The sequence below is a fragment of the Dendrobates tinctorius genome, unplaced genomic scaffold, assembly GCF_039654945.1.
Source record: "Dendrobates tinctorius isolate UK_male_01 unplaced genomic scaffold, ASM3965494v1 ptg000269l, whole genome shotgun sequence".
NCBI classification, from domain to species: Eukaryota; Metazoa; Chordata; class Amphibia; order Anura; family Dendrobatidae; genus Dendrobates; species Dendrobates tinctorius.
Window position 1 is genome coordinate 4874146 of NW_027361936.1, and position 13811 is coordinate 4887956.

At 47.0% G+C, this 13811-nt stretch overlaps 1 protein-coding gene across 2 annotated transcripts in view; it reads right to left on the reverse strand.

Moving 5' to 3' along the window:
* PUS10 (pseudouridine synthase 10) overlaps positions 1-13811 on the reverse strand; it is a 147759-nt gene that overhangs the window by 18886 nt on the left and 115062 nt on the right. For both annotated transcript variants that reach the window (XM_073559307.1, XM_073559308.1), the window contains one exon: positions 2167-2309. In XM_073559307.1, coding sequence (XP_073415408.1) covers positions 2167-2309 — 143 coding nt within the window. The remainder of the gene's footprint in view (positions 1-2166; positions 2310-13811) is intronic.

Below are 13811 nucleotides of genomic sequence, written 5' to 3' on the forward strand. Positions count from 1 at the left end.
CCAATCTGTAACCCTAATTCCAACCCTAACCCTAGTTCGAACCCTAAATGGAAAAAAAAATATTTCTTTTATTTTATTATTTGCGCCTGGCTATGGGGGTGATAAAAGGGGGGTGTATTTACTTTTTTTTTCATTTTGATCACTGTGAGAGTGTATCACAGTGATCAAAATGAAAAATGAACGGGCAACCGGCAAATTCATGGGCGCCGCCATCTTGGACAATGGCAGGCGCACTGCGCATGCGCCCGCCATTTTGCAAGATGGCGGCGCCCATGATCCGGACGCCGGGAGCCACGGCGGGACACCAGGAGCACGATCGGAGGTCCCGGGGGGATCGGAAGGTGGGAGGGAGCGATAGGAATGGGAGGGGGAGCAGATGATGACGGCGGCGACCGATCGCCGCCGTCCATCGGTGGCGGGGGCCGATCGGCCCCGCCAGTCGGTGTGTGGGGGGGTCAGGTGTCGGTGTCCAGCCATGTCCGATGCTATTGCAGCATTGGCCATGGCTGGATTGTAATATTTCACCAAATTTCATTGGTGAAATATTACAAATCACTCTGATTGGCTGTTTCACTTTTAACAGCCAATCAGAGCGATCGTAGGCACGTGGGGGCTAAGCCACGCCCCCAGGGATTAACTGTAGCGTGTCCTCTGTGTGCGGGTCGGGTGACCTTTCAGTGACCCCGGTCACCCGACCCGCAGGGGGGCTATTTATAGCATGACGCCTATGTAGGCGTCATAGGTCGTTTGGGCACGGCTTTTCATGACGCCTACGTAGGCGTCATGGGTCATGAAGGGGTTAAATGATATTTTCACCTAAATAAAAAAATTATCTTCTTACATGACACAGAGACACATCCGATGACACTCTATTCCTGACACCTGACCTCTGCAGCCAATTGATGGTCTCATCGCTTGAGGTCTTAGCAGATCCCTGATCCTGGAGGGGTAAGATTCGTAAGTATGGCCCAGTTTTGTTTATTTTTTAGACTGTCAGGCGAATGATAGTCCTGACTCTCCCATACACAGGAGCACTCACTCTGCCGAGTGATCCATATGAGAGAGCCACTGCCAAACATCTCTGGCAACAGCCGACTTCTTTGAGCATAAAAGGATCCTCATCTCCCCGACAATCTTCTGTCGTTGGTCCTAATACATATTACAATGTTGGTCAAACTCATCAATATCATTGGGTTTGGCCGATGTTAGCCTAATGTGTATGGAGGGAGCACTAAGACTTTGGAAAGTATGGCAACAGGAAGATGACAATTGAAGGTATCATGTATTTGCTTCTTCAGATAACTAATATTAAAAGTTATGGTTACTAAATTTTGGGAAATTGAACATTTATCCAAAGACGTATTTGAATTGCCATATTTGTCATTGAGAATTTTCCCTAAAACAAGAGAAACAAGCTTCAGCCTTATTAGGGTGCTTATCTCTTATGGATTAGCATTGCAGGACAATAGATTATTTTATTTATTTTTACTCATTTATATATTGCCATTAATTCCACAGTGCTTAACATACATTGTCGGCACTGTCCCTGATGGGGTTCACAAACTACATTCCCTATCAGCATGTCTTAGGAATGTGTCAGGAAACCGGAGAACCCGGGGGAAACTCACGCAAACACGGGGAGAATCTACAAACTCCTTGCAGATGTTGTCCTTGGTGGGATTTGAACCCAGAACCCCAGCGCTACAAGGCTGCAGTGCTAACCACTGAGCCACAGATTACTAATTGTACTTCTTTTATCACCCATGAAAATTAGCTATGTTGTCGCTGCTTTGTTTCTCTGCTCTATAAACTTCCCAAGCAGTCTAATTCCACAGCGAATAAAAAACAAATAGAAAACAGAAATGTTCTGCTTAGATTTCATCTGTGCTCTGCTCACTCAAAATGTCAACTGAGGGAAGATTCCGGGCTTGTCCCATTCTCTATAACCTATTAATGATGACTACAGAATGGCTAAAAAGCCACATATAACTCACAGGCCTTCTTCATTCAACTCCTAACTTTCAATCTGACTATAAACAAGCAGGATTTGGGGAACCAGCGTTCAATTCATGTCCCTTCCTTGGAAAGTAAAGCATGTCACATAACAGAAAACATAACTTCTGCTCAGTTTTCTTTGGGGTTGTTGAAGTAATTGAGAAAGGATACGTCCCAGCTTGTGTTTTTAAATACAGGCGGAAATGGTGTTCATCCACGTACTCCGTTTTCATAGTGTGAATTATTCTGGATCGTGAAGCCAGGGGTCGTCTATGGAGGACTCGGAGGGGAGTTTTTTGTATGAGCTTCAATTCCTGTAAATGACATATTGTATATAAAACAGTTCTGTAAAACACAGTATGTATCTTGAATAGAGATGGGCTTACCCGAACAGTAAAGTAAGGACCCCGAACACTAACTTCTCCAGAAAGTTCTTTGTTACTGTTCCGGTTCGGCAATATTTTCAGCCAGGTTTCAGCCTGGACGGTCGCACCTTGGCACGGTCCAGGCTGAAAACCACTTATCTCAAGACATGGATTACAGCGTGGGACAGTATGTTGAACAGGTGAGGGATATGGTTGTATTTTAGTTTAGTTTCTTTTTACAGGAGACCAGGGCTTCAATGGAATGGGCGTTAGGTGAGTAATTAATGTTGTTTATTATTTTGTTTGTTTTTTTTTTACAGGGGACAAGGGATTCAATTGAATGGGCATAAGGTGAGTATAACTTTGTTTTTTATATTTAAATATAAAGTAAAACGGTGTGCATTTTTATTTCAATTAAAAGGACTTTATTCATGCTGTGTGTTCATTTATAACTAGCTGAAGAGCCCGGCGCTGCCCGGGCATAGTAACTAACTGTGGTTAGTTACAACAAATTATAATTATCCTCCATCCCACAGTCCCGTGCCCATATACCCATAATACATATCCTTTATCCCATAGTCCCGTGCCCATATACCCATCATACATATCCTCCATCCCATAGGCCCGTGCCCATATACCCATCATACATATCCTCCATCCCATAGTCGAGTGCCCATATACCCATCACACATCCTCCACCCCATAGGCCCGTGCCCATATACCCATCATACACATCCTCCATCCCATAGTCCCGTGCCCATATATACCCATCATACATATCCTCCATCCCATAGTAGAGTGCCTATATACCCATCATACACATCCTCCATCCCATAGGCCCGTGCCCATATATACCCATCACACATATCCTCCATCCCATAGTCGAGTGCCCATATACCCATCACACATCCTTCATCCCATAGGCCCGTGCCCATACACCCATCATACACATCCTCCATCCCATAGTCCTGTGCCCATATATACCCATCATACATATCCTCCATCCCATAGTAGAGTGCCTATATACCCATCATACACATCCTCCATCCCATAGTCCCGTGCCCATATATACCCATCATACATATCCTCCATCTCATAGGAGAGTGCCCATATACCCATCACACATCCTCCATCCCATAGTAGAGTGCCCATATACCCATCATACATATCCGCCATCCCATAGTCCCGTGCCCATATACCCGTCATACACATCCTCCATCCCATAGTCAACCATTATGACATCATAATGAGCGGCGGGGCTTGCAACCTATGATGAATCAGCGTCGCCATGGAAACCATTATGACATCATAATGAGGGGCGGGTGCTTGATACGCACACACTTTTTCCCCATTATGTAGATAGGGGCATTATGACATCATAATGAGGGGCTGGGCTTGATACGCACACACTTTTTCCCCATTATGTAGATAGGGGCATTATGACATCATAATGAGGGGCGGGGCTTGATACACATACACTTTTTCCCCATTATGTAGATAGGGGCAAAATTTTTTGGTGAATTGGACCGCGCGGGGTTAAAATTTTGCCTCACAACATAGCCTATGATGCTCTCGGGGTCCAGACGTGTGACTGTGCCAAATTTTGTGGCTGTAGCTGCGACGGTGCGGATGCCAATCCCGGACATACACACATACACACATATGTTGTGAGTTCATTTTTCCCTTCACCATTGAGGTCTGATGAACTCCCTCCTCTAGTGAAGGAAGGTAGTGAGACTGATTACAAAACACCTGGGCAGCTAGATGATGACTGGGTGGCTGGAATTGAGGACTGGATATAAGGCTGCCGATGCCCGTCTTCCTGGCTAGTGATTTTCCTGCTGGATTCTTGGAGACCAGTCTGATTCCTGCATCTCAAAGCTAAGTTTTTCTGCTCTGCTTTGTACTCTTCAGTTTTGTTCTTGTTTTGCCTTGTTTTTTGGGAGTTCTGCCATCCCCGGCCGGGGGGTGAGCTGAATTCCATTTTTGTCTCTGATCTGTTGATATTTTGCTCTGTCTTCAGAATATACCTGAGTGCTGATATAGTCTTTTTGAAGCCTAGCGACTTCAGGGCCTGTTTTTCCTATCAGTCGGTTGGCTCATTTTGATAGGGTTTTTGCGGATGGCAGACAGCAGCTTTCCTATCCTGTCCTATGTAGTTAGCTTGGGCCCCATCATTTGCTCAACCTATCTTTCTATCTGTGTTAGTGTTTTCATCTTGCTTCACCGTCATTATATGTTGGGGGCTGCCTATTGCTTTGGGGTCTGCTCTGGGCCAGTTTAGTTTTTCCCCTTTCTGTCTTTAGGCTATATAGTTCTCTGGCTGTGATCGAGGGGTCTAGGGCACCGTAAGAACCCCCCACGGCTACTGCTAGTTGTTGTGGATAGGTTCAGGGGTCTGCAGTCCGATAGCTGCCAACCTCTCTGGTTTTTCTGGACTTAGCTGGTATTTTGTTTTTTCCTCCTGCGGTGACTCATCATAACAGAATCACCAGAAATACCGCAGATCCTAGGGTACTCAATAGCAGGAGAGAATTGTAAAAAAAAAAAAAAAAAAAAGGAGAAGTGTCAGAATTTTTTTCTTTTGTGTGCAGATTTTTTCCCTCTATATCTCTGAGGCCGTAGGGGGAATTTTTATCTCAATGGAGATGAGGCAATTCTCTGATCGTGTGGAGCAGCTCGCTGCTGAAGTGCGGGGAATTTCCGCCTATCTTGCTCATTCACATGCCGCTGAACCAAAGATTCCTTTTCCTGATGTATTTTTGGGGGATCGGTCTAAATTCTTGAATTTCAAGAATAATTGTAAATTATTTTTTGCCTTGAAGCCTAACTCGTCGGGGAACTCCACGCAGCAGGTTAAAATTGTCATCTCTTTGCTGTGCGGCGATCCCCAGGATTGGGCGTTTTCTTTGAAACCTGATGATCCTATTCTGAATAATGTGAACGCATTTTTTCAAGCCTTGGGGATGTTGTATGATGAACCTAATGCTATTGATCAGGCTGAAAAGACCCTGTTGGCATTAAGCCAGGGTCGGGATTCGGCAGAGTTGTACTGTCAAAAATTCCGAAAGTGGGCGGTCCTTACTACCTGGAATGATGGTGCCTTGGCAGCTCTCTTTCGGAAGGGTTTGTCAGAAACTGTAAAAGATACTATGGTGGGATTTCCTGTTCCCTCTGGTCTTGACGATTCTATGTCATTAGCCATTCAGGTGGATCGGCGTTTACGTGAACGCAAAACTACACGAGAGATGTTACCACCTGTTGAACAGATGTCTGAACCTATGCAATGTGATAGAGTTTTGTCTAGGGAGCAACGTCAGGAGTTCAGAAGGCGTAATAAGCTGTGTTTTTTTGTGGAGATGCCTCGCATATTATTTCTGTCTGCCCTAAACGAGAGAAACGTTGTGCACACACGTTTTCTGTGGGTGGTGTTCAACCTAAGTTTCTTCTGGCAATTACTCTGATCTGCTCCCTGTCCACATTTTCCACCAAGGCTTTTGTGGATTCAGGAGCAGCTCTGAACCTGATGGACTTGGATTTTGCTAAACGTTGTGGATTTCCTGACACCTCTGCGGACGCCTATCCCTTTGAGGGGTATTGATGCTACTCCTTTGGCGAAGAATAAACCTCAGTTTTGGACCCAGGTGGTAATGCGGGTCGCCCCAGACCATCAAGAAAATTGCAGATTTTTGGTGTTGCATAATTTGCATGATACCATTGTTCTGGGGTTTCCCTGGTTGCAAATCCATAATCCAGTTCTGGATTGGAAATCTTTGTCTGTGGTGAGTTGGGGTTGTCGGTGTGCCCTTAGTGATGCTCCTGTTTTCTCCACCTCTCCCCAGTCACATGATGTTCCTGACTATTTGGCTGACTTATGATGTATTTAGTGAGAATGAGTCTGCGTCTTTGCCTCCTCATAGGAGTTATGACTGTGCTATTGAGCTGAACCCGGGGTGTAAATTCCCCAAGGGTCAGCTTTTCAATTTATCTGTACCCGAGCACGAGGCTATGCGATCCTATATTAAGGAGGCATTGGAGAAGTGTCATATTAGACCATCCTCTTCACCATTGGGTGCTGGGTTTTTTTTCGTGGCTATAAAGGATGGTTCATTAAGGCCTTGTATTGACTATCGTGCCCTCAACAAAATTACTGTTAAATATCAGTATCCGTTACCCCTGATTTCTGATCTATTCTCCAGAGTTAAAGGTGCTTGCTGGTTTACTAAGCTTGACCTCAGGGGAGCGTATAATCTTATTCGCATTAAGCATGGGGATGAATGGAAGACGGCGTTTAATACTCCGGAGGGACATTTTGAGTACCTGGTGATGCCTTTTGGGCTCACTAATGCCCCTTCTGTCTTCCAGTGCTTCATGAACGATATATTCCGAGACTTTGTGGATACATTTTTGATTATCTATCTGGATGATATTTTGATCTTCTCCAAGAATTGGGACTCTCATGTGGAACATGTTCGGACTGTGTTCCGGATTTTGAGGGAGAATTCCCTGAATGTCAAGGGATCGAAATGCCTTTTTGGGGTACAGAGGATTTCATTTTTGGGATTTATTTTGTCTCCGTCAACTATTGAAATGGACCCGGCCAAGGTACAGGCCATTTATGATTGGGTTCAGCCCACTTCTTTGAAGGCCCTTTAGAAGTTTTTGGGTTTTGCTAATTTTTATCGGAAAATTATAGCTAATTTTTCTGGTATTGCCAAGCCATTGACGGATTTGACTAGGAAGGGTGCTGATGTGCTGAATTGTTCTCCGGAGGCTGTTTCTTCCTTTCAGGAGCTGAAGCGAAGATTCACTTCTGCTCCGGTTTTGCGGCAACCTGATGTCTCACTCCCGTTTCTGGTGGAGGTGGACGCCTCTGAGATTGGTGCAGGAGCGGTGCTGTCCCAAAAAGATCCTGTGACATCTAAAATGAATCCTTGTGCTTTCTTTTCCCGAAAGTTCTCCCCATCCGAACGTAACTATGATGTGGGGAATCGGTAACTGTTGGCCATGAAATGGGCATTTGAGGAGTGGAGACATTGGTTGGAGGGAGCCAAACACCAAGTCGTGGTCCTTACTGACTACAAGAATTTGATTTACCTGGAGTCGGCCAAGCACTTGAATCCTAGACAGGCTAGGTGGGCCTTGTTTTTCACACGTTTTGATTTTGTGGTCTCTTTTCTTCCGGGCACTAAGAATGTCAAGGCAGACGCCCTCTCTAGGAGTTTCCTTGCTGATTCTCCTGTTGTGACTAAGCCTGCTACCATCTTAGGCGAGGGGGTAGTTCTTTCTGCCATCTCGCCCGATTTAAGACGTGCTCTGGAAGAGTTTCAGGAGGACAAACCTGAGCGTTGTCCCAGTGGAAAGTTGTATGTTCCTGACCAGTGGAGGAAGAGAGTGATGTCTGAAGTTCATTGCTCTGCATTGGCTGGTCATCCAGGTATTTTTGGTGCTAGAGATCTGGTGAGTCGATCTTTTTGGTGGCCCGCCTTGTCTCGTGATGTCAGGAATTTTGTGCAGTCCTGTGGGACTTGCTCCCGGTCTAAACCTTGTTCTCGCTCTAGTGGCTTGTTGATGCCTTTGCCGGTGCCCAGGAGGCCATGGACCCATATTTCAATGGATTTTATCTCTGATATGCCTGTCTCTCAGAGAATGACTGTTATTTGGGTGATTTGTGATATATTCTCTAAGATGGTCCATCTTGTACCACTCCCTAAGTTGCCATCTTCCTCTGAGTTGGTGCCCTTGTTTTTGCAACAGGTGGTTCGCTTGCACGGGATTCCTGAGAACATTGTATCTGACAGAGGAGTTCAGTTTGTGTCTAGATTTTAGAGGACTTTCTGTTCCAAGCTGGGAATTCAGTTGTCCTTCTCCTCTGCGTTTCACCCTCAGACCAATGGGCAGACGGAGAGAACAAACCAGACTTTGGAGTCGTATTTGAGATGTTTTATTTCTGCCGATCAGGATGATTGGGTTTCATTTTTGCCCTTGGCCGAATTTGCTTTAAATAATAGAGCTAGTTCTGCCACTTTGATGTCACCTTTTTTTTGTAACTTTAGTTTTCACCCTCGATTTTCTTCAGGGCAGGTGGAGCCTTCTGCCTGCCCAGGCGTTGACACTATGGTGGAGAGAATGCAACAGATCTGGGACCAAGTAGTGGATAAGTTGTCTCTCTCCCAGGAAAAGGCCCAGCGGTTTTCCAACCGGCGTAGGACCGTTGGTCCCCAGTTTAAGGTGGGTGATATGGTTTGGTTGTCATCAAAAAATATCGCTATGAAGGTGGCTTCTCCTAAGTTTAAGCTTAGATTTATTGGACCTTACAAGATTTTGGAGATTATTAATCCGGTCTCTTTTCGGTTGGCTCTTCCTGTCACATTTAAAATTCATAATGTGTTTCATAAGTCTTTGTTGAAGAGGTTTGTTGAACCAGTAGTTCCTGTGGTGGCACCTCCTGACCCTATATTAGTTGAAGGTAACATGGAATATGAGCTAGAGAAGATACTGGATTCCCGTCTGGCTAGACGGAGACTCCAGTATTTGGTTAAGTGGAAGGGTTATGGTCAGGAGGATAATTCCTGGGTCTCTGCCTCTGATATTCATGCCGAAAGATTGGTGCGTGCCTTTCATCGGGCCCACCCGGATCGCCCTGGTGGCATGGATGAGGGTTCGGTGACCCCTCCTCAAGGGGGAGGTACTGTTGTGAGTTCATTTTTCCCTTCACCATTGAGGTCTGATGAACTCCCTCCTCTAGTGAAGGAAGGTAGTGAGACTGATTACAAAACACCTGGGCAGCTAGATGATGACTGGGTGGCTGGAATTGAGGACTGGATATAAGGCTGCCGACGACCGTCTTCCTGGCTGGTGATTTTCCTGCTGGATTCTTGGAGACCAGTCTGATTCCTGCATCTCAAAGCTAAGTTTTTCTGCTCTGCTTTGTACTCTTCAGTTTTGTTCTTGTTTTGCCTTGTTTTTTGGGAGTTCTGCCATCCCCGGCCGGGGGTGAGCTGAATTCCATTTTTGTCTCTGATCTGTTGATATTTTGCTCTGTCTTCAGAATATACCTGAGTGCTGATATAGTCTTTTTGAAGCCTAGCGACTTCAGGGCCTGTTTTTCCTATCAGTCGGTTGGCTCATTTTGATAGGGTTTTTGCGGATGGCAGACAGCAGCTTTCCTATCCTGTCCTACGTAGTTAGCTTGGGCCCCATCATTTGCTCAACCTATCTTCCTATCTGTGTTAGTGTTTTCATCTTGCTTCACCGTCATTATATGTTGGGGGCTGCCTATTGCTTTGGGGTCTGCTCTGGGGCAGTTTAGTTTTTCCCCTTTCTGTCTTTAGGCTATATAGTTCTCTGGCTGTGATCGAGGGGTCTAGGGCACCGTAGGAACCCCCCACGGCTACTGCTAGTTGTTGTGGATAGGTTCAGGGGTCTGCAGTCCGATAGCTGACAACCTCTCTGGTTTTTCTGGACTTAGCTGGTATTTTGTTTTTTCCTCCTGCGGTGACTCATCATAACACACATACATACATACACACATTGAGCTTTATATATTAGATATGACTATGGGGTTAGTAATGGAGAGGCGTCTTATAGATGCCTCTCCATTGCTAACCCGTGGACTTGATGTCACCTGACAATACAAAGGTGACCTCAACTCCACAAATATTAATCCCACTTGTCATGGACACAGGGCAAGTGGTAAGAGCCGGGCAAAGTGCCAGAATTTGTGCATCTAATAGATGTGCCTTTTCTCAGGCGGCTGCGAGCTGCTAATTTTAGGCTGGGGGCAATATTCATGCCCCAGTAACCACCCTGAGAATACCAGCCACTAGCTGTCTGTTTTAGCTTGGCTGGTTGTCAAAAATGGGGAGTCCGCACGCTCTTTTTTAAAAAAAAATTATTTATTTAAATAATTTAAAAAAAGGCCTGGGCATGAGAACACGAGTGGAACAGTACGGCAGAATGATAGAGGCAATTAGAGCCAAACAGGATGATTTGGAAAACCGGATGCGCCGCAAAAATATACGAATAGTGGGGGGTCCCTGAGAAGGCGGAAGGAAATAAAGCCGTGGAATATTTTGAGGCTTGGATTCGGTAGTCATTTGGGAATAATGTTTTGTCCCCATTATTTGCAACAGAAAGAGCCCATAGGGTCCCCACCAGACCCCAGGTCCCAGAGGCGCAACCACGCACTGTCTTGATTCGAATCCTTCACTATAGGGACAGAGATGCCATCCTGAGAGAGGCCAGGGACAAGGCGGATCTAATAATAGATGGGCAACAGATTTCTTTGTACCCAGACTTTTCCATTGAGGTCCGAATAAGAGACGGCAATTCCAAGATGTTAAACGCCGGTTGCGCTCCTTAAAAGATGGATTTTTGGTTCTTACCGTAAAATCTCTTTCTTGGAGCCGTCATTGGGGGACACAGAATACCATGGGTGTATGCTGCTGCTGCTAGGAGGCTGACACTATGCAAAACATGAAAATTAGCTCCTCCCCTGCAATATACACCCACCGACAGGCACTAGGCACCTCAGTTGGTGAGAAAGCAGTAGGAGAAGCAACGGAACACTCTAAACATATGTACCAACCCAACAAGGGACTCAAAGACCCAACACGGTACAATTTAAACAGGGAGGGTGCTGTGTCCCCCAATGAAGGCTCCAAGAAAGAGATTTTACGGTAAGAACCAAAAATCCATCTTTCTTTATCGCCTTATTGGGGGACACAGAATACCATGGGACGTTCCAAAGCAGTCCCGAGGGTGGGAACATCAATAAGGAACGAGAGAGCAGGAAGGGCTTAGGTCAGCCGGTGCACCACTGCCGCCTGCAGAACCTTCCTACCAACAACTGCATCAGACGAGGCCTGGGTATGAACCCTGTAGAACCTCGCAAAAGTGTGCAAAGACGACCAGGTCGCGGCCCTGCAAAGTTGCAGAGCCGAAGCCTGGTGTCGAACGGCCCACGAAGCTGCCACAGCCCGGGTGGAGTGAGCTCTCACTCCCGGAGGGGGCCGTTTTTCCTGAAGTCAGTATGCTTCTTGAATGGTAGAACGAATCCAGCGAGCGATCGTGGATTTGGATGCCGGAAGCCCTTTCCTGTGACCTTCAGAGATGACCAGCAATGAATCGGATTGACGAAGTGAAGCGGTCCTAGCGAGGTAGACATGCAAGGCTCTAACAAGGTCCAGCTTGTGGAGTGACTTCTCAAGAGGGTGAGAAGGAGCCGGACAAAACGATGGAAGAACGATATCCTCGTTGATGTGAAAGGAGGAAACCACCTTTGGCAGGAAGGAAGGAACGGGCCTGAGGACGACTTTATCCTGATGGAGCACCAGATAAGGTGAACGGCATGACAAGGCCGCTAACTCAGAAACTCTTCTGATGGATGTAATGGCGATCAAAAAGGTTACCTTCCATGACAGAAGTGACAAAGGAATGTCCTGGATGGGCTCAAACGGCGCCTTTTGGAGAGCGCCAAGAACGAGATTGAGATCCCACGGTTCTATTGGTGAATGATGAGGAGGAGCCACATGAGCGACTCCTTGGAGGAACGTCTTAACCTGCGGTAAGGAAGCGAGCTCTCTTTGAAAGAGGATAGACAAGGCAGAAACCTGGCCCTTCAGGGTACTGAGTGACAGACCCGAATCTAAGCCAGACTGGAGAAAACCCAGTATGGACGGAATGGAAAAGGCCATTGGAAAAACTTTTTTATCGTCGCACCAACGGAAAAAAGCCTTCCAACACCTGTGGTAAATGCGGGAAGAGGCTGGCTTCCTGGCTTTGATCATCGTCTGAATCACCTGGCTGGAAAAACCTGATTCTCTTAGGATTGCGGCCTCAACGGCCATGCCGTTAAATTCAGAGACCGAGAATTCTCGTGGTAAAGGGGGCCTTGCGAGAGAAGATCCGGACGGTCTGGAAGCCTCCAGGGAACGTCCGCGAGCATGTTCACCAGTTCTGCATACCAAGGCCTTCTTGGCCAGTCTGGAGCCACAAGAATTACTGGAACGCCTTCCGATTTTATCTTCTTGACCACTCTTGGGATCAAGGCAAGAGGTGGAAAAAGATAAGGAAGTTGGAACTGGGACCACGGAATTACTAGGGCGTTGCAAGCGACGGCTAGAGGGTCACTGGACCTGGCTACGAAGCGCGGAACTTTGTGGTTCATCCGAGATGCCATGAGGTCGATGTCTGGAGAACCCCAGCGCTTGCATATCTGATCGAAGACTGAGGGATGGAGAGACCATTCGCCTGACGCTAGGCCTTGACGACTCAGAAAGTCGGCTGCCCAGTTTTCCACCCCTGGAATGTGAACGGCGGAGATTGCTGGGACGTAGCGTTCCGCCCAGCACAGAATCCTGGCCACTTCTGACATGACTTGGTGGCTGCGCGTGCCGCCCTGATGGTTTATGTACGCCACAGCCGTGGCGTTGTCCGACTGAATGCGGATCGGCTTGCCTACAAGAAGGGGCTGCCAGCGCAGAAGGACCAGAAAGATCGCTCTGATCTCGAGCAGATTGATAGGAAGAAGAGCTTCCTGTGGGTTCCAGTGTCCTTGAGCCGTCCTCTGATGAAAAACCGCTCCCCAAACCAGGAGGCTGGCATCGGTGGTGATGACTTGCCACCGAAGCGGGAGGAAGGACCTCCCCTGGATGACTGATGTAGACGTCGTCCACCAAGTCAGGGATTGCCTCACTTTGAGAGGGAGGAGAATGGGCCGGTCTAAGGACCTCGTCGTCTTGTCCCAGACTGAAAGGAGGGACAGCTGAAGAGGACGAAGGTGAAACTGTGCAAAGGGCACTGCTTCCAAGGAAGCTACCATCTTCCCCAGAATCTTCATGCAGAATCGAAGGGGAATGGGCGTTGGCCGTTTGAGGGCTCGAATCCCTTTGAACGAGCCGCAAATTTTTCCATCGGAAGAAACACCCGGGCCAGGTTCGTGTCGAACTCCATGCCTAAAAAGGTCAGACGCTGAGTGGGGGCTGAGAACGGACTTTTCTTTGTTGACTAACCATCCGAGACGGTCGAGAGTATCCAGGGTTATCTGAAGACTTAGGAGACAGTCTTGACGGGACGAGCCCTTGATTAAGAGATCGTCCAGATAAGGAATGATGAGAATCCCTCTGGATCGAAGGATGGCCATGACCGTCGCCATCACTTTCGTGAAAACACGGGGGGCGGAGGCTAGGCCGAAGGGAAGAGCCGTGAACTGGTAATGATTTTCCTGAATCGCAAACCTGAGATATTTCTGATGCTGCAAGCAAACAGGGATGTGAAGATAGGCATCCCGTATGTCCACAGAACAGAGAAATTCTCCGGGCTCCATTGATGCTATCACCGATCGAAGAGACTCCATTTTGAAGTGAAGAATCTTCACGTGGCAATTGAGCAATTTGAGGTCCAGGATTGGCCGCAGGGAGCCGTCTTTCTTCGGGACTACGAAGAGAT